Source organism: Sorex fumeus, unplaced genomic scaffold, assembly GCF_029834395.1.
Source record: "Sorex fumeus unplaced genomic scaffold, SorFum_2.1 ptg000051l, whole genome shotgun sequence".
Classification (NCBI taxonomy): domain Eukaryota; kingdom Metazoa; phylum Chordata; class Mammalia; order Eulipotyphla; family Soricidae; genus Sorex; species Sorex fumeus.
Genome location: NW_026606108.1, coordinates 18904764 through 18924193, shown reverse-complemented (window position 1 = coordinate 18924193; position 19430 = coordinate 18904764). Strand labels below are relative to the sequence as shown.

General features: G+C 39.0%; 1 protein-coding gene across 1 annotated transcript in view; it reads left to right on the top strand.

Annotated features, from left to right (window-relative positions):
• The window catches only part of DTWD2 (DTW domain containing 2), an 85850-nt gene that overhangs the window by 13431 nt on the left and 52989 nt on the right, over window positions 1-19430 (top strand). Inside the window, exons 2-4 of the mRNA XM_056124632.1 lie at window positions 6408-6498; window positions 10537-10631; window positions 12529-12721. Of these exons, the coding sequence (XP_055980607.1) occupies window positions 6408-6498; window positions 10537-10631; window positions 12529-12721 (379 nt within the window). The remainder of the gene's footprint in view (window positions 1-6407; window positions 6499-10536; window positions 10632-12528; window positions 12722-19430) is intronic.

The following is a 19430-nucleotide window of genomic DNA, read 5'->3' as shown; positions in this document are numbered from 1 at the left end:
ACTATATCAACAAAGAAATAACGGATCTAATATTTTCTGCCCTTTGATTTTAATTTAGCCTATTACAAGCTCAGCTGGTTAAACAGTTGGATGAAATTTAAGTTCCTCCAAAATGACAGCAGAGGGCACTATAGTGTTATGTTTGCAAAACTGTTTCAAAATTAGAACATTGTTGCTATTTTTATGTAAGGAAGTATATCTGTTCTACTAGTCTATAGACGGTGGAATTCCTTGTTTGCTTTTTCATTGTGTTGGGACTATAAAATATCTATTGATCTTGGGAAGTTTGAGGTGAGCTATTTTCTTCTGGAGTCTAGAATTGTTTTGTTTTTGTTCAGTGGGTAAATAATGTTCTTTGAAAATAGTGATTTTGCTGGAGGCATAGTGTAGGAAATAAGACAGTTGCCTTGCATGTGGCTGTTCCTAATTTGATCCTCAACACTTCCTGGTCTCCTGAGCAACCCCCAGCGTCACTCCTGAGCACACAGCCAGTGGTAGCTCCTGGGTACTGCTGGGTGTTACCAACTCCTAGAAAAACAAGCACCCCCCCCAACCCCAAACAGAGTAGATCTGAGGGCCGGGGAGGTTGCTTAAAGGGCTGGAGCACAGGCCTTCTTGCATGGTGGTCCAGATTCCGGCCCTGATCCTGTGTCACAGGGTCCCCAGCACCCCTGGCAGCACCCCTGGCCAGAGCGGCACAACATGGAGTGGTCAGCACTGGGCTGCCTCGGGGAGTGGCACCTCCACCCTGGAGTCAAATTGTAATTTCCCCTTCCTCTATTTACTAGCCTTTACTGTTTGCTGCTGTGCGATGATCTTGATTAAAGTCAGTACTATGAGAAAACTAGCTCTCCCTGGCTATTATGTAAGGCATTTAATTAAATCTTGGAAAAACATTGTTTTGGTAGCTGCAATTACCTGTAGTTGCTTGTCAGATATGATAGGATTTGCCTGCAGGCTGGCTGGGAAGGCAGGCCTAGAGTGACAGGTCACCCTGGAAACGCAGCTGTCTTCAGAAGCCAGGCTTAGTCTGGCAGAAGCCTACGCATTTACACCCATATTTTAATGAGAAGGAAAAGTTGTTTCATAAGACCCCTCCAGGGAAATTTATTAAAAATTTCATTTGTGTTTTAAGAATTAGCATTATTGGGTTATAGAAATTTATTCTTCTCTCTCTCTCAACTTTTTTTTTTTTTAAATTTTTGGGTTGTACCCAGCAATACTCAGAGCTTACTCCTGGCTCTGAGCTCAGGATTACTGTTGGCAGGGTTGGGGGATCAAATGGAATCGAACCCTGGTTGGCCATGTGCAAGGCAAACACCCTATCACTACCACTGTACTATTGCTCCAGCCCAAGTTAACAGAAGTTTTAAAGATGATAAACCTCAATGATAGAAAGTAAAACATTTTGTACTTATGATGTGTTATAAATATAGAGTAAGGGAGAAAAAAAATCTCAATTCTTTCTTTGCTTATTGTATTTACACATTAGCTGAAAAATAGTATTCGTACATACGCCTACATTTCTGTAGATAGGATGGGATTTGCCTGCAAGGTTCTTGGTGCCTTTAACTTGAACACTGTGACTTATTCAACGCCACATAACAAGACAGATTTTTGTCAATAGCACATGATAGCGTTTATTCCCAGGGCCGGGAATGGAGCTCAAGTGCTAGACCCATGTGCTTTGCATGTCTGAGGCCCTGGATTCGATCTCCAGCCACAAAAAAGCAAAGCAAAGCAAAGTGATGAGAACACTTACTCCTTAAACTTCTACCCAACTGGCCGTTTTATCTTCTCAGATATTTCTTCTTCATGTCCATATATAAGTGAAACTATATAAGTGAAACTATTTTAGTTTTTAATATTTTGGGGGACTCCTAAACAGTGCTCAGGGGGCTTGCTTGGGGTGATGATTCTTGGGCAAGCAGGGCAGCTGTTTGGTGCTGGGGTGCAAGGATGTGGTGCTGTGCAGGCCTTGTGATGCTGGGGTCTCCATGGCCACCCTGCCACCCTTACCCTAGACGGACTCTATGGCGTCGAGTTTTGTTTTAAAATGAGGTTGTTATTATTTTGAATTTGGGCCTCACCCAGTGCTACCCAGGGCTTGCTCCTGGCTTTATGTTCAGGGATCACTCCTGTTGGTGGTTGGGGGACTGTATACAGTGCTTAGGGATTGAACCACGGCTGGCCACTTGCAAGGCCCTATACTAGTCCTCCAACCCCAGTGCTCATTGTTTTCAGATAATCAGTTTTGATGAGTAGTTACCTGGTATTTTTTTCTTCTTTCAGCCATTGTATTTCATAGGTAGGTGACTACTTAAAAAAATCTTTCCGGCACAGTGATAACAATTGAGCTCTGCCAGGGAAGGAATCTTTTTTTGTTTATTATTCTGCAGGCCTGGCATATAGCAAGTTGTCTACAAGTGTGTTGAATTTTATAAATTATTTGACCTAAAAGAATATGTTTATGTGTTATACTAAAACAATTTTTATTGGAAAATTTATTTGATCCATTATTGATTTGAAATCTATAAGCCTTTAAAACTTAACTCTGAACTGGGGACTTTATATTCTCTGGGAAAAGATTTTAGACTGAGGGAACAGTTTCTTTCCACTTTTAAACTCTTTTGGTAAGAAATAGTCGAGTAGTTGGATAGCTAGTCACCATGGTGGACCGCTGTGGAGGAGGGATCTTTGAGAAGAATTGCCGTTAAGCACAAATTCAATTTATAAAGTAACCTGTCAAGTTTCAAGTTGATCAATTGGAAATAAAAAATGCTTTAAATTACCAGGGTTGTATTAGTTTGAGGTCATTGTAATTAGAATTAGGTTAATAAGGGAGACATGCTTTAAAATAACTAGGTAATGAAATTTTATGAGCACGTCAAAGCTGGAGTCAAAACTATGAGTTTTAGCTTTACAGCTGTTACAGTATTTACACAGTGCCTGTGTTGCTTTAGTACTTTTGCCCTTTGCATGCCATCCTCTCCCCAAATGGTCACAAATCATAAAAAAAAAAGCAGTTATGAAACTACGCATTTTATTTATAATACCAGTTGCTTAAGTTCTAAAGAAGTAAAGGAAACAACAGTTTTGAAATGGGGGGTCACTGTCACTGTCCTCCAGTTGTTCATTGATTTGCTTGAGCGAGCCCAGTAGTGTCTCCATTGTGAGACTTGTTACTGTGTTTGGCATATCGAATATGTCACGGGTAGCTTGCCAGGCTTTTCCGTGTGGGCAAGATACACTCGGTAGCTTGCTGGGCTCTCCGTGAGGGGCGAAATAGGGAGTAGGCTGAAAAATTGGAGAAGAGGGGAAAGGTATCCTAAGGCGGAAGTAAGACACAGCAGTTGTGGGTAGTTTGTGGGGCTGTGGTCTGGGATAGAAAAATGGAGAAAGGAGACCAACTGCCTTCATAGAACTTGCATTAGAGGGAAGAAAAGTCACTTCCAGTAATGTAAGGTCAGATGAAGTGCCTTAAGAAAAGTCCACCTGAATCAGGGGACAGAGTGTGATGGCCAGAGTAGCAGATGATGATGATGGATGATTTTTTTTTTTTTGGCCTTACCCAGTGATGCTCAGGAGTTACGCTTGGTTCTGTGCATAGGAATTACTCCTGGCGGTGCTCAGGGGCCATCTGGGATACTGAGGATCAAATCCAGGGTCAGCTGTGTGCAACGCAAGTGCCCTACCTGCTGTACTATGTCTCCAGCCCTAAAAGTAGTTTCTTTTTTTTTTTTTTTAAATAGGTGTCACTTATGTGCTCAGAGACCTTCAGGGCCTCACCTAGCAGTGCCGGAAGTGGGGGCCATGAAGTACTGGGGATCAAACTCAGCGCCTTGTCTTTCTCACATGGATTATCTCTTTAGCTGGAGAAGCTGGTTATATTATTTTGGCCTGGGCCCATATCTGCCTGTGCTCAGTCAGGGCTTACTCCTGGCTCTGCACAAGGGATCACTTGTGGTAGGGCTTGGGGTACCATCTGGGGGTACTGGGGATCAGCGCGGGTCAGGCACATGCAAGGCAAGCCTGTTTCCAGCTGTTCTATCTCTTTGGCTCCAGAAGTGGGTTATTTTCAAGAGAGACATTGGTAGCTATATCCAAAGTACAGACTCAAGAACATTGAAAACATGAAATCTAGGCTGCAGTCACTGAACTTTGTGATATACCTGTGAAGGTGGGTGGATTGGGAGTGAGGATGGGGTCTGGGAAAACTGGTAGAGAGGTGACACTGGTGGTGAAATATTGTATGCCTTAAACTCAGCTATCACAGTACTGTAATTAAAAAAAAAATACAAAGATACCCTGAGTATGGCCCTGGAGGCCTCTGTCACTGGAGGACTCAAATAGTATTTCATTGCTGAACCTTTGAATTGTTCCTATCACTAGGAATGGGGATGGGGTGTGTGTAGGAAAAACAGTTAAAGGGAGTCAATTGTTTGGATTTGGTGATAGATGAAGACTAGTCTTTCATTGGTACTCATTATGTAGTATAGAAATGTAATGTTGAAATGTAATGCTGGTTTGGGGCCAGAGATAGCACAGAGGTTAAGGCACTTGACTTTGTATAGGTCAATCTTACTTTGGTCCCTGGCACCACATATAGTCCCCCGACTACTGCCAGAAATAATCACTGAGCACAGATCCAGGAGTAAGCCTTGAGCACCACCAAGTGTGAACCCCTCCCCCCCACCCCATACCCCCACCCCCGAAACAAAAACAATCTGAATATGTAATGTTGTGTTCTGGAACTTGAAACAACACTAAAATGATAGCCATCACAGAGGAAGGGTTAAGGAGAGGGGCGGATTGAGAGATGAGAACTTGTCTTTTGGGTAGATTATAAAGTAGTAGATGCAGAGGTTGAACTATATATAAATTGAACTATATTATAGATTACATAAATTCCCTATGTAATTTACATGAAATTACGAGTCAGTGTTACTTCAATAAAATGTAAGCAAAATACCACATTGAAAGTAAGAATAAATCTTAAATATTCTCATCATATGAAAAAATGGTGGATATTAACTGGAATTACTGTGGTGATTACTTTGCACGGTATATAGGTCATCAAATGATTATATCTAACATACCTAACATCTAAAACTAGTATAATGTTATTTGACAGTTATATTCCAATGAAAAATGGGTAGAGTTCTGGAGCAGAGTTTGTGTAGTTTCTATTGAAAGATAATTTCAAGGATAACATAGATAACTTTATTTCTGTAGAGAGTTGTCTTCTCTACAGAGATTTAGATTTTCAAAGTTGTCATTTAAAAGGTCAAAAGTTTGTTTGATTTATTATTTTAAAATTGGGTCTTATTTGACATTTTCACTGAGTCTATTGAATATAAATTTCACTGAATTCATTGAATATAAATTGTCTTTGTGGAGTTCAAAAAATGGTAGTTTGTGTAAGTTGTTTTATTGATATTTCAGAGAAATTTCAGTTATATTGACATTGTGTATAATTCTAAGTGTCCCTCCAGTGAAGTTTGACTCACTTTATTTATTTTATTTATTTTTGCTTTTTGGGTCACACCTGGAAATGCACAGGGGTTACTCCTAGCTTTCCACTCAGGAATTACCCCTAGTGGTGCTCATGGGGCCATATGGGATGCTGGGAATCGAACCTGGGTCAACCGCGTGCATGGCAAATGCATTACCCGCTGTGCTATCATTCTAGCCCCAAAGTTTGGCTCACTTTAATAACAGATTCTTTATGACATTTTTAATGAGCAGTAACAAAGATGCAGATATTAAAAACATGCGTAGTAGTTGGCTTGTCTACTAAATGATAGAAACCAGTCTGTTAGGCAAGACGTTACATGGCTAGCTAAAAATCATACTATAGTAGGACTTTTTTTTTCTGTAAAAGTTTAGTAGATAAAAATAATTTTGTTTGGGCTGTAGGCAATCGTGTTGTGTATATTGATTTTATAGCCTGCCACTTTAGTGGTTTATTATTTCTAGTAGGGTTTAGTGGAGTCTTCAGGATTATTTTTTATATATTATCTTGTTAAAAGCTTTCTGTATGCACAATTGTTTATACAATTTTAGCTTTCCTTTTTATTTGAAATATAAGTTAGTATGTTACTTCACAAATATAGGACTGTGGTAATGTTTGAGTTTTTCCACTGAAGATTCTATGTAATATTGTTTTAGGTAATATAATTTAGAGTGGCAAAGTAGAAGCAGAGAATTTACTACCTGATTTTTTATTTTTACCCCAAATTCTCATATCTAAATTGTGATTCAGTTTATTCTGTTCATTTTTAAAGAATGAAGTATTAGAAGACCTTTTAATATAATGAAGTGGGATCTTGGCGTAGATTTTAGGTGGTTATTATATCATTGCATTCACATTTTTTACAGGTTTTCTTTTTCTTTCTTCCCTTTAGCCGGCCTATTAAAGTATGCTTGTGTCCGTTTCTGCCAGTGCATCCTCTGCACATCTCCACTCACTTGTACATAATTCAGCATCCAGCAGAGGTGAGTGAGCTTTGTCAGATCCACAGTTTCATGAAGAACGTTAGTACAGGAGGAAACACAGATGAAAATGCTCATTCCTCCCAGCTTTTTCGCTTTTCTGAAAATAAGTTGTGGCATTTGGGGAAAATAGTTTCTTGTACTTCTTATCTTACAGAAAAATGCAATAGCCTTTGGAGATAGATAAAAGCTTCTATTTCATAAGATGGTATCGTTTCATAAGGTCATTATTAAATAGTGTAGAAATTTAGAACTTGAACAATTTCTGAGGTTTTTTTGAGTAGAGAGATAAGAAAATAATTGCTTTATTTTAATCATAGCTTATATTCCTTGATATATTTTCCTATTAAAGTAGATGTAACTTTAGAACATTAATGTTATAGTTATGAAGCATTACAAAAATAAATGTACAAGTTAAAAATTGTTTTAGATGAATAGATCAGCATTTTATAGTATAGATGCTTCACATAAAGACTTAAACATTTTTAGTTAATACCCTCCTATATTGAATTATGTATGTTATGGTGTATATGTTGCTATTCACTGCTGGTATTAGTGAGGAGGGGAGGAAGGAGGTTATAAATAACCACAGTTCAACATAAGCTGATGCTTAAGCTCTTCTAGCATTTACGAGCCAGGATACCAGATATCAAATCATGCTTTTGAAGAAGGATTATTTCTAAAGCCTATAGTTACTTAAAGACTTTAAGATGTGAAAAATACTAATCTTTCCCCCTCCCCCCTTTTTCCAAGTGGTGAAGCAACCTATACAAATTTAAACATTCCATTTGTTGAGAAAACGTTTTTTTTTCCTGTGTGTGTGAGCATGTGTTTCAGTGTTAACAGCAGCATGCTCTGTGAGCATCGTAACGTGAATAGCATTATTTTACTACATTTAAACTTACATCACTCTGTAGCTCCATTTGCATAAAATGATAGCTTACTGGTCAATGAGAAATTCCTGGTGAAAACTTTCGATAGTAAATGGTATTTTCTTTTGTCATAGTGAATGGTATAATAGTGTGGTGCCTTATCCTTTTCCTTGAGATAGCTCTTAGAATGCAGATGCTTTTATTATTTTGTGGTAATTTTAATATTTTCTAATCCCTGCCTCCTCTCCCCTCTCTCTTCTCTGAGCTAGAAAGTATACCTTTTTTTTTTACATACACATATTTATTTAATTTTAATTAGTGATACACCATGAGGTACAGTTGTAGACTTACAAACTTTCATGCTTCTGTTTCAGTTATACGATGATCGGGTAACCATCCCTCCACCAAGGCCCATTCTCCACCACCAGTGATCCTTATATTCCTCCCACTCCCCTACCCCCCTGCCTCTGTGGCAGGTCATTCCCTTTCGCTCTCTCTCTCCTTTTGGGTATTGTGGTTTGCCATAGAGTTACTTTTTTTAAAATTCCATCTTCTTTTCATTGCTTCTGTTCTTCCATCATTCTTTCCATGCTTGTGTGGTGAAAATGTATTTTTGATATATCCAAATACATTCATACTTTTCCTTATCACCCAAGTAACTTTCTAGTCTTCGTCCAACTTAGTGATATTACTGGGTTGCCTTCTGTTTAACACACAGGTTTCAATAAGAAGCATGTCAGTTGGATGGGTTCACAGTAAAAAGTGACTGAAGGTTATTTAAATAGGCTTTAGGAGCTGTGGGAAATGAAAACTGAAAGGAAGTAGATGGTTTGGAAGGGATATGATGGGGCATTTCTAAGAACAGACATATCTATGTATTCAACTAAGGATTAAAAAGAGGACATTTATTCCTCAAAATAAGTTTATAAGAAATAAATGTTGTGTTCGGCTTCTTGGTCATTCATGAATGACGTCTGTGTAATCATAATTTATTATGTAAAAAATGTTGGAAGTTGCATGACTGGAGTGATATAAGAGCAAAAATCCTCATGAATTCGAAAAGAATTTACCAAGTGCTGCAGGTAGAATAGGGTTCTAGAGCTAGATTGCTTGAGTTCAAGTCTGTATACCTTATAACCCTGGTAAAGTTAACCTCAGTGCTTTAGTATCATTTAGTAAAATATCTATGATGAAAGATAAAGTTCTTTTTTGGGGGGAGGCATTGAAACCTCCATCTCAAATGTACCCCTGAGCCATATTCTCAGCCCCTGTCTGTTTTTAACATTTTAAGGACTCTCTATACTGTTTCCCATAGAGACAATTCCAAGTTTTATACCCACCAGTGGTGTATGGGGTTCGTTTTACTCCACACCTTTGTCAATGTTCTTTTTTGGGGGGGAGGGTCACATGGGGTGATGCTCAGCGGTTACTCCTGGCTCTGCACTCAGAAATTACTTCTGGCAGTTCTCGGGAACCCTATGGGATGCTGGGAATCGAACCTGGGTTGGCCGTGTGCAAGGCAAAGGCCCTACCCACTGTGCTATTGCTCCAGCCCCTGCCAACGTTCTTTTTACTAGTCTTTGATGCCAGCTGTTAGATGGTATCTTTTTGTAGTTTTGATTTATATTTCCATAATAAGAGTGAGCATCTTTTCATGTCTGTTGGTCATATACATGTTTTCTTTGAGACATGTCTATTCAGATCTTTTGGCCAATTTTTGTTAGATTATTTGTGGGTTTTATTTTTTGGTTAAGTTGTATGAGTTCATTGTATGTTTGTTACCTTTTGTCCAGATGTGTGTCCTGCAAATATTTTCTCCCATTAATGACAGGATTCTTTTTTGGAGGAGGGTGTAGCCACACCTGGCAGTGCTCAGGGCGTATTCTTGGTTGTGTGGTCAGGAGTCACTCCTGGTGAGGTGGTCGTGGTGGTGGTGGTGGTGGTGGTGGTGGGGATAGGGGGGTGGGGGCTGAACTAAGTGGTAGAACAAGGCAAGTGTTCTACCACTGTATTATCTCTCCAGCCCCAAGAAAGTTTGTTTTTTTATTTTATAGCTAAAAGAATCACCCACTAATGATATTAAGTGGAATTTATAGAAATGACTACCAGATTCTCCACCGAAGGGTTATTTTTCTTTCATCTTTCTATACTCTTTTCCTTTGAGAATGAAGTACAGACCCAGCTTGTACTTCAGTGGGAGAAGAAGACTAACCCATCTCCCCACGTGCTGGGGGATATTTCTGTTTGTTGCTGGCAATTTATTTTGAAAGGAGATTTGTTTCTTTTCCCCTGCTTGTTTGTTCAACCATTCATTTATATCAATCAAGGATCTGTTTTATACTTGGGTTATAATCCAAATACTAGGTGACTTATTTTGTTACTCAGATCATTTTGGCTGTGAGGAGTTCTTTATGATTAGCTTTTGTATCCCAGTGATGTGCCCTGTTTTTTTTTTTTTTTTTCCCTTTCTCTCTTCCCACCACCGACAGGCTGTCAGGATTATTTCTGAAACTGCAGCAGTGTGGAGACCCTGGGGATTAAACTCAGAATAGTCCTCATGGGGTTTGAGCCACTGAGCCATCTTCCAGGTCCCTCCAGCCCCTCCCCATCCCCGCTTTGTTATTTTGAGCACTTCCTTCCTTGCTTTCTGAACACAAAGATGTAAGCAATTATTTTCAAGATGACGTACTACAAAATGCAATTACTCTTGATAGCAAACGTCTATCAGAAAGTGATTCAATTTAGCTAACCAAATTTAGTTTTCATAATCTTAAACATTATTTAGATTGATGTTATGTTATTTGAATAGTAAACTTCTGAGCATACCCCCATAGACGTGTACATGTTTATAATGTTTCATACTGATGAATTAGAGAAATGATAGAACTTCTTATTATTAAACTATGAATTGTAGCAAAAGAACCAGTGAGTGGCTGAAGAGAGAGTACAGTCTGTTGAGTGCTTGCCCTGCACACTGCTCACCCCAGACCTTGGCATCTCATATGGTCACTCTGAGCAGTGCCAGCCCTGCCAGGCCAACCCCCCCCCCATTTTTTTAATAAAAAATTTGGTTAAATATTTACGTAATACAGATAAAATATTCAACATGAAAGATTCAGAAGTGTGTTTGTTTAAGTGAAAAAAATTGTGTTTTATTTTTTAATTAAAGGAAAATAAAGTGTTACGGACAGTTCCTCTGCTGGCAGCGTGCCTCCCCCAGGACAAGTGTAAAGTCAAGATTGGGCGGCGCTTCAGTGAGGAAAGGTGAATTACTATGTTTATTGGAAATTTAAAATAATTCTTTTTAGAGGGAGAAGGACAAATGCTAGATGATCTCGCTCACCTGTGGCATATAGCGAACCAAAAGAGGAGAGTAAACAATATCAAATGATGATAAACCCTTGACCTTTAATAACAATGAGCTTACCAAGTGGGGGTGGAGGGTCTTGGGGAAAAGGAAAGACTAGAAGTGATGGTGAGGTGCAGTAACTCTTGATGTCAAAACCATAAAGAGTAGCACTATTCTGTTACCCAAACTGTAATACTGATAACAACAACAACTGTTGTTACTATTATTATTTACTGCACTTATCTTTTGTTTTTTTTTTTCTTTTTGGGTCACACCTGGCGATGCTCAGGGGTTACTCCTGGCTCTACACTCAGGAATTACTCCTGGCAGTGCTCAGGGGACCATATGGGATGCTGGGATTTGAACCCGGGTTGGCCACATGCAAGGCAAACACCCTATCTGCTGTGCTATTGCTCCAGCCCCTGAACTTATCTTTTAAAATAGTTTTCTTCAGCTTGTCCCAAATGTGGTAAATAGTTTGTTTGTGGCAGCACCCAGTGAAGCGTAAGGCTTACTCTTGCCTCTGTGCTCAGGGATCATTCCAGGTGGAGCTCCGGGAACCATATACTGTCCAGGATTGAGCCAGAGTAAGCCACATCCCAGGCACGCACTTTCACCCTTGTATTATCTCTCCAGCCCTATACATGGTACATTGGGGGTAACGGAAAATAAGTTCTACCTTCCCCCTCAGAATAATACACTTCCAAACTACAGATCAAATGCAGAAAACCTGAGAATGATGGCATTATCTGAATTTAAGCATAGCAAAATATGCTTAGTCTAAAAGGCATGTATGCGTGCTGTTTATTTCACATTTAGTAAAGGTGCCTTTAAGATGGTCATTTTATATTAGATTTAGCCTCACTCTCTCTTGCTATCTAATATGGTACTATAGTAAGTCATTCTCTGATGGATTTTTTTTCTCTTTGTTTTGTCTGTTTTCCATTTTTATTGAGGTATCATGATTCATAATACTGTCATGATACTTTGATGTATGAACTCTGATGGATGTTAAAATAAAGTTGATTTGGGGCTAGACACATAATAGAGGGGTTGAAATGCTTGCTTTGTACATGGCTGACCCTGATTTGATCCCTGGCACTGCTTATGGTACCCCAAGCACTCCCAGGTGTGTGGCCCCTGAACACAGAACCAGCTGGGTGTCCCACCAAAACCAAGGAGAAATAAACTAAGTTCATTACTAATATGGTTCTTGCAATTGAATGACTGTTTTGAGCTTTTGGTAGAAGATCTGATGAAATCCTGGAGAAATGATTACGGAATATTGCTTTTGGTACCCTTGTAGATGGAATTTTAAAAATAATTTCAAGTGTTTGCTCTAGTATCTAGTAATCTAGCTGTGTTTTGTATTTTAACCCTGTCTTAGTGTTTTTCTTAGTTCGCTTATTGTAAAATTTTTTTAGATTTCCTAGAATTTTCTATTTTTTCTGAGTACCTTTATTTCTATTCCTTGTCTACTGCACAATTGCTGCTGCAATAAGTACAGTGTATACAAGGAATGATGAAAGCCAATATCTTTATCTTGATCCTAACTTTAAGGGACATTGTTAAATGTGGTATTGGCTATACAATTTTGTAAATGCCATCTTTCAGTGAAGAAGATGCTGTTTATTGTCATTGTCTCCTTCCCCTTTTCCTGAATTTTGTTGATTCCATGCACAGGCCATCTCATTCAGTATTACATTTCCAGTGCCAGAAAACTCTGACATCTATTTTTGAATGAAGTCCAGTAAGAACAGCAAAACTTATTTTGTCTACACAAGCTAACAAACGTTATTTTTAAACTTGTAGAGATCCTGAACTTTCATCTATTTGTCAGAAGTCTGGTACATTAATATTATATCCAGGAGCTGAAGCCGCTAACTTGGAAGAATTTATATTAGATTCTCCTATTTATCCTTCGACACTCATCATCATTGATGGTACCTGGAGCCAGGCTAAGGATATTTTCTATAAGAATTCCTTGTTTCGACTTCCTCAACAGGTAAATTAGTTTTATAATATAGAACAGGTAAAATGTACTCTTTTTTTTTAAATGTTTTATATGAGGTGATAAACAAGTATAAAGCTACTTTATTCTTATTATGAATAATTGAATTTTTATTTATCTTGAAATCCCTTGTTTTGGTTTTCATTACTTTAATCATATGGTTTAGCCTTTAATTTGTTGCTGTAATTAATGATGATGATACATTTCTGAGCTGAATCAACCATTCTTGTGTTCCTGGAATGAACTGTTCTCTCTCTCTCTCACTCTTTCTTTCTCTCTCTCACTCTCTCTATATATATCACACGCATATCCATGTATATGTATACATAATATACATGTATATGTATACATATGTGTATATATACACATATATTATCACTTTGCTATATTGCTAAAACTTAAACACTGTTTAATGGCATTAAATTTCTTCTACATGTTTTGTAGTTGTATTATCAGATTTGAACACTAAAATAACTAATCTCTTAGATTGAAGAGATTTTAATATTTTTAGCAGACTGGAGTAGTATACATAATATTGGAATTCTCTGGTTCTTGACAATTGGCTTTAGCTTATTGAAAAACTCACCTATTCTTGGTTACTTTAAATATGTTGTCTTTCAAATCCTTTTGTGGAAATTATTCAAATTCTCTACTTTGATTTAATTTTAATGGCATATTTTCTAGGAAATTACTCTTTTCACTCAAGTTATTAAATATGTATTTAATTTCTTTATTTTTTTTTATTAGTGAGACACCATGAGGTACAGTTGTGGACTTACAAATTTTGTGCTTGGGTTTCAATTATGCAATGATCAAATACCCATCCCTCCACCAGTGCCCATTTCCCACCACCACGGATCCCAGTATCCCTCCCACCTCCCATCCCCCCCATCCCACCCTGCCTCTGTGGCAGGGCATTCCCCTCTGTTCTCTCTCTCCTTTTGGGTGTTGTGGTTTGCAAAAGAGGCATTGAGTGGCAGTCATGTCATGTTTGGTCCATAGTCTACTTTCAGCATGCTTCTCCCATCCTGGGAGGATCCTCTCAGCATTCTTTATTTGGTACTCCCTTCTCTATCTGAGCTCCCTTTTTCACTAGCATGTGTGGCTGGCATCCAAGCCATGGAGCAAAATTCCTGGTACTAATCTCAATCTCGGCCACTCTTGGGTGTTAGTCTCCTATTTTGTTACTTTATGTTCCTCAGATGAATGTAATCTTTCTATGTCTATCCCTCTCTTTCTGAGTCATTTCACTAATTTCATGGCTTTATCTTTTCTAACAGCTACATAGTACTCCGTTGTGTAAATGTACCAAAGTTTCTTTAACCAGTCTTCTGTTCTCGGGCACTCAGGTTTTTTCCAGATTCTGGCTATTGTAAAGAGCGCTGCAATGAACAAACAGTTGCAGATGTCACTTCGTCTATACTTTTTTGCCTCTCTGGGATATATTCCCAGGAGTGGTATTGCTGGGTCAAATGGGAGTTCAATTTCTAATTTTTTGAGAATCGTCCATACTGTTTTCCAAAAGGGCTGAACCAGTTGGCATCAGCATTGAGTTGTTTAATTTCCAGGTTTAATTTTCACTTGGTTCTCCATGTCTGTGTGTGATTCACTTCTATCCTCAGTGCATTGTGATCTGAAAAGATGGTTGAGTAACCCCTGAGCATCGCTGGGTGTGACCCAAAAAGCAAAAAAAAAAAAAAAAAAGTGTGGTTATTTAGAATCTTATAGGTCCAGCTCAGTATATGAGTGTTACTTGGTCAAAAATTTATTTTGAGGGTCTGGAGTGTAGCACACCGGGGAGGGTGTTTGCTTTGCACGTGGCTGACCCAGGTTCGATTCCCAGCATCCCATATGATTCCCCGAGCACTGCCAGGAGTAATTCCTGAGTGCATGAACCAGGAATAACTCCTGTATATCGCCGGATGTGACCCAAAAAGCATAAAAAAAAAAAAAAGCCTTTTTAAAAAAATTTTATTTTGAGGGGCTGGAGCAATAGCACAGTGGCTAGAGCATTTGCCTTGCATGTGGCCGACCAGGGTTCGATTCCCAGCATCCTGTATAGTCCCCCGAGCACCGCCAGGAGTAATTCCTGACTGCATGAGCCAGGAGTAACCCCTGTGCAAAGTCAGGTGTCACCCAAAAAGCAAAAAAAAAAAAAAAAAAAAATTATTTTGAGTCTGTAGCATAAAACCAATAAAATTTTTTTAGTTTTGCGATAAGTAGATCAATTGAGTTGAAAAGGGAATTTTATTTATTTAGAATACTTTTAGGGTCACACCTGGTGGTACTCGGGGTCTGTTCCTGCTCTGTGCTCAGGAGTCACTTGTGGCATTGATCGAGGGACCATGTGTTGCTAGAGATTGAAAAGGCTCAACCACACACAAGGCAAGTGCCTTACCTTCTGTACTGTCTCCAAGTATTGATTTTTTAAGTACAAGTTGATATAATTCTAGACATCTCCAAAATTATAGTCACTTTATAGTAAGTTCTTATCCACTGTCTGTTAGCATTAAGGAGGTTTACTTATTTTTAGTGCATTTACTAGCTCTTGAAAAAGTTCCATTCATATGATTTTGAGTTAATTAGTAACCTTCCAATTTTTCTGGGAAAATTGTTCACTTACTATGTGATAGACTTTCCTAGGAACCCTGCTTTGATTACTGTATCACTGCATCACTGTCATCCTGTTGTTCATCAGTTTACTTGAGCAGGCACCAGTAACGTCTCTATTCGTCCCAGCCCTGAGATTTTAGCAGTCTTTCCTTACTCGTCTTTCCCAACAATTGGAGGCTCTTTCAGGGTTGGGGGAATGAGACCTGTTATCGTTACTATTTTTGGCATATCGAATACACCTCAGGGAGCTTGCCAGGCTCTGCCTGTGCGGATGGGATACTCTTGGTAGCTTGCTGGGCTCTCCGAGAGGCATATACATATATTTAATATATATTAAATATATATATATGTTTCTATAATTTGTTGCCTACTGTCTGAACCCTATCAAATATGGTATGGTAATTATGGAAAATGGGTAGGAAGTGTCTTATGAAATGTCGCATGGCCTCTTTGCTGTCATGCAGTTTGGAAAGCAGCCTGGAGCGTGGTGGAGGTTAGGTAGTGGAGGTCGGCTGCTGGGGCTGGGTCCCTTGGGGTGGGGAGGGCTGTCGCCCACCCCCCCTCTGGGGTGCCCTGAGTGAAAACAGTCTGGTGCAGAGTCCAGTGGCATGGTTATGGGAGCCTCATTTTATGCTTCCTTCCAGGAGAAGCATCCGTGATCAATCCCTACTTTGATAAATGGACATTAATAACTTGCAAGTAATGTGCCTCTGTCTAGTTAGAAATTTGACTCAAACTAACTCGAAACAAACAAAAAAAGCAGTATATAAGGCATGCATCTTAGGAGCTAAGACTGATAGGGCTCCTTCAGGCTTGATTGAATCTTATTCTCAGCAGTTATTTTCTCTCTCTCTCTCTCTTCCTCTTCCTCTCCCTCTCTCTTCCTCTCTCTCTTCTCTCTCTCTCTTTTGCTTTCTCTCTCACTCAGTATCTCTCTCTTCATTTCAAGCTTTGGTTTCCCTTGTGTTTGTCTGCTTTTCTCATTTTATTTTAGGCACCGGGGTCTACAATAGTGTTAATGGTAGAGTTTCATGCCTAAAACATTCCAGCCCCACACCCTCCACCAGTGTCTACCTTTCTCCACAGTGTCCCAATGTCCCAACTCTCTCCTATGCTCCTCACCCCACACACTTCCTACTAAGGTCAATTCTAGTTTGTTACTTTTGAAAATTTGTTGTTCCTCTACTATATTTCTTTATATCCCACATATGAGGAAGATCACTTTGTGTCTGTCACTCCTCTTCTTACTAACTTCATTCAGCATCATACCTTCCAGATCCATCCATGTAACAGCAAATAGTATGATTTTGTCTTTCCTTTTTCCTTCTTTTTCCTTCTTTTTTAAAATTTAACTTAATTTTTATAAAGTTGTTCACAATAATTTATTACATTTAATATTCCAACACCAATCGCACTACCATTACACCTTCCTGCAACCATATTTTGAATATTTTCATCCCGACCCCCAGAGCCTGTCTCCAAAACAGGATCTAAATAATTTATTTTGTATTGCTTGTTACGAATAATCTGCTAAAAATTTTCCAAAAGTATCTTTAGAGGAAAATGTGTGAAGATTGTTGTATTTCACCGTGGAGCCATTAAGCCCTTGTCTTGGTCTATCAGTGGTGTAGAGTATGAGATGTTGCATGGCTGTGTGCTTCAGGAATTCTAAACTTTTAAATAAGGTGATACAGCTGGAGGTTAATTTTCTTTTTCCTTTTTTCTTTTTTTAACTGGCTGTGACTTTGGGGTATAAAGGCATTTCAGTGGATTGTTGCTCCTGTTGCTCTCTTCGTAGAGATTTATGTCTGAGTCTGGATCATGGCAGCTAATGAGCTTATATGGTGCGAGAGGTAGTTTATGGGTGTGACTGCTAGGCTACTGGAAGCACAGGGAGGTGGGGCGGGGGGAGGTCACCCATTCCCGACTGTACGAGCCTGGAGATTTTGGTCACAAGTCCTGCATACCTGTGTTTTTCAGCAGATTCACTTATGGATGAGGCTTGTCCAAGCCTATGGAAGTTGTCCCTGAGCATAGCAATGATTGAGTTCTGGAGGTTTTCGGTTGCTGGGGCTCTATTGGGGTGGGTGGGGGGACTCGCCAGTTCTGCTCCGGGTTGCCATGAATGAGATAGCCTGGCATGGGGTCCGGAGGCATCTCTGAGGCGTGTTGTGTTACTCATGTTGCTGTCTCTTCTTTTTTCTTTTTAATTGAATCACTGTGGATTACAAAGTTACCAAGTTATTCATTATTGGGTTTGAGGTGTACAAGTTCCAGCACCAGTGTCTTTTATTAGAGTCAAGTAGTACTCCATTTTGTGTGTGTCTCATAGTTTCCTTATCCATTCATCTGTTCTTGGATACTTAGGTTTTTCTAGTCTCTTTGGAGGACAACATGGGCACTTCTCAAAAAACAAGGAATTAGTAAATGGATGACATGGAGAATATCATGCTGAGTGAAATGAGTCAAAAGGAGGAGAGATATAGATGGACTGCATTCGTTTGTGGTATATAAAATAATATATAGTAGAAGAGCAGTATCCAAGTCAGGGAGAACAGGGGCTAGGAGGATTGGTCAGTGATTGGAATCAACCACAAGTGTGTGGGGGCAGAGAGTAGATAAGATAGATGAAGGGACCAGTATGACAGTAATAGTTGGAAATGATCACACTGGACAAAATGTGAGTGCTGAAAGTAGGTAAAGGGATATACATGACACCCTTTCTGTACTTTTTTCGCAAACCATAACACCTAGAGGAGGAGAGAGGAGAGAGGAGAGAGGAGAGAGGAGAGGAGAGGAGAAGAGAGGAGAGGAGAGAGAGAGAGAGAGAGAGAGAGAGAGAGAGAGAGAGAGCGCACGCCTATATAGAGGCGGGTGGAGGGTGATGGTAGGAAACCTGGGGACACTAGTACAATGTACACTGGTGGAGGGATGGGTGTTGGAATATTGTATGACTGAAATCCAATCATGAACAGCTTTGTAAGGTAAGGGTCTGTCTCACAGTGATTCAATAAAAAAACAAAACCTAGGAATTGAGTTTCCATATCACCAATCAATTCCACTTCTTGACATCAACCCCAAGGGGTCCCAGAACTCTATTCTGAAGTCACTTGCATCCTATATTAATTGTAGCACTATTCACACATCTGATTTTCTCTTAACATGAATGGAACGTCTCCTCCCTGATCCTTCAGTATTGGGGGAAGCTGTACATTAGTGTCCTTCCAGTTTTATATATGAATGGTTTCTCTCAGAGTAGAATCTTGGGTAGTTCTGTACTTGGAAGTGGGCTAGATGGTTGAAACCATTATTGGTAGCAGGACCTTGTGATAGGGACAAATTCTTTAAAAGATAACAGCTATTGCTTTTAGAAGGATAATTAGAATGTTTGACTGGGCAAAGTATTCTAATGAAAAAAGACTGTTTTGCCAAAGACCAAAACTGTCACAGATAGTTCATTGTTCATCAGTTGTTTATAATACTTTGTCTTTTGTAAATACCTCTTTCAGTTTCTCCAGGGTTAGAGCACTATATAAATATTTTAACAAGTCTAGAGCAGAAAAGAAAAAATTAGGCCAGTCAGTTCTTCCTAAAATTTCCTTAATCTATAAGTAATATGGTTTGAACAAGTTTGATTTTATTTCTGAATATAATTTATCACTTTTCTACACATACATCTACAAACTTGTTTTTTTTTGGGGTGGTTGTGGCTATATTTGTGTTAGCTCTTACTTTTAGTTTAGTTGATCCATAGCAGTGTAAAATTTTTGCTCCACAGGTTCAGAGAGAGAATGCAGAGGACTGAATGCATACTTAGCATTCAGAAGGCCTGAATGCTTTCCTCAGTGTTACTTGGGTGAAGGGAGTACTGAGCCAGAGCCAGGGATAGCTTCCCCCAGCACTGCTGGGTGTGATCCCAAACCCAAACAAACAAAATGAAAATAAAAAAAAAAACCAATCCAAATAAATTTTTGCAAATTTGTTACAAATACCTAAGAAAAAATGTCAGGAAGAAAAAAAATCAGGTTTAAAATGCAAAGTTTTATTTGCTTTACAAATAAAAAAAAAGCAGATAACCATATGTGAACTT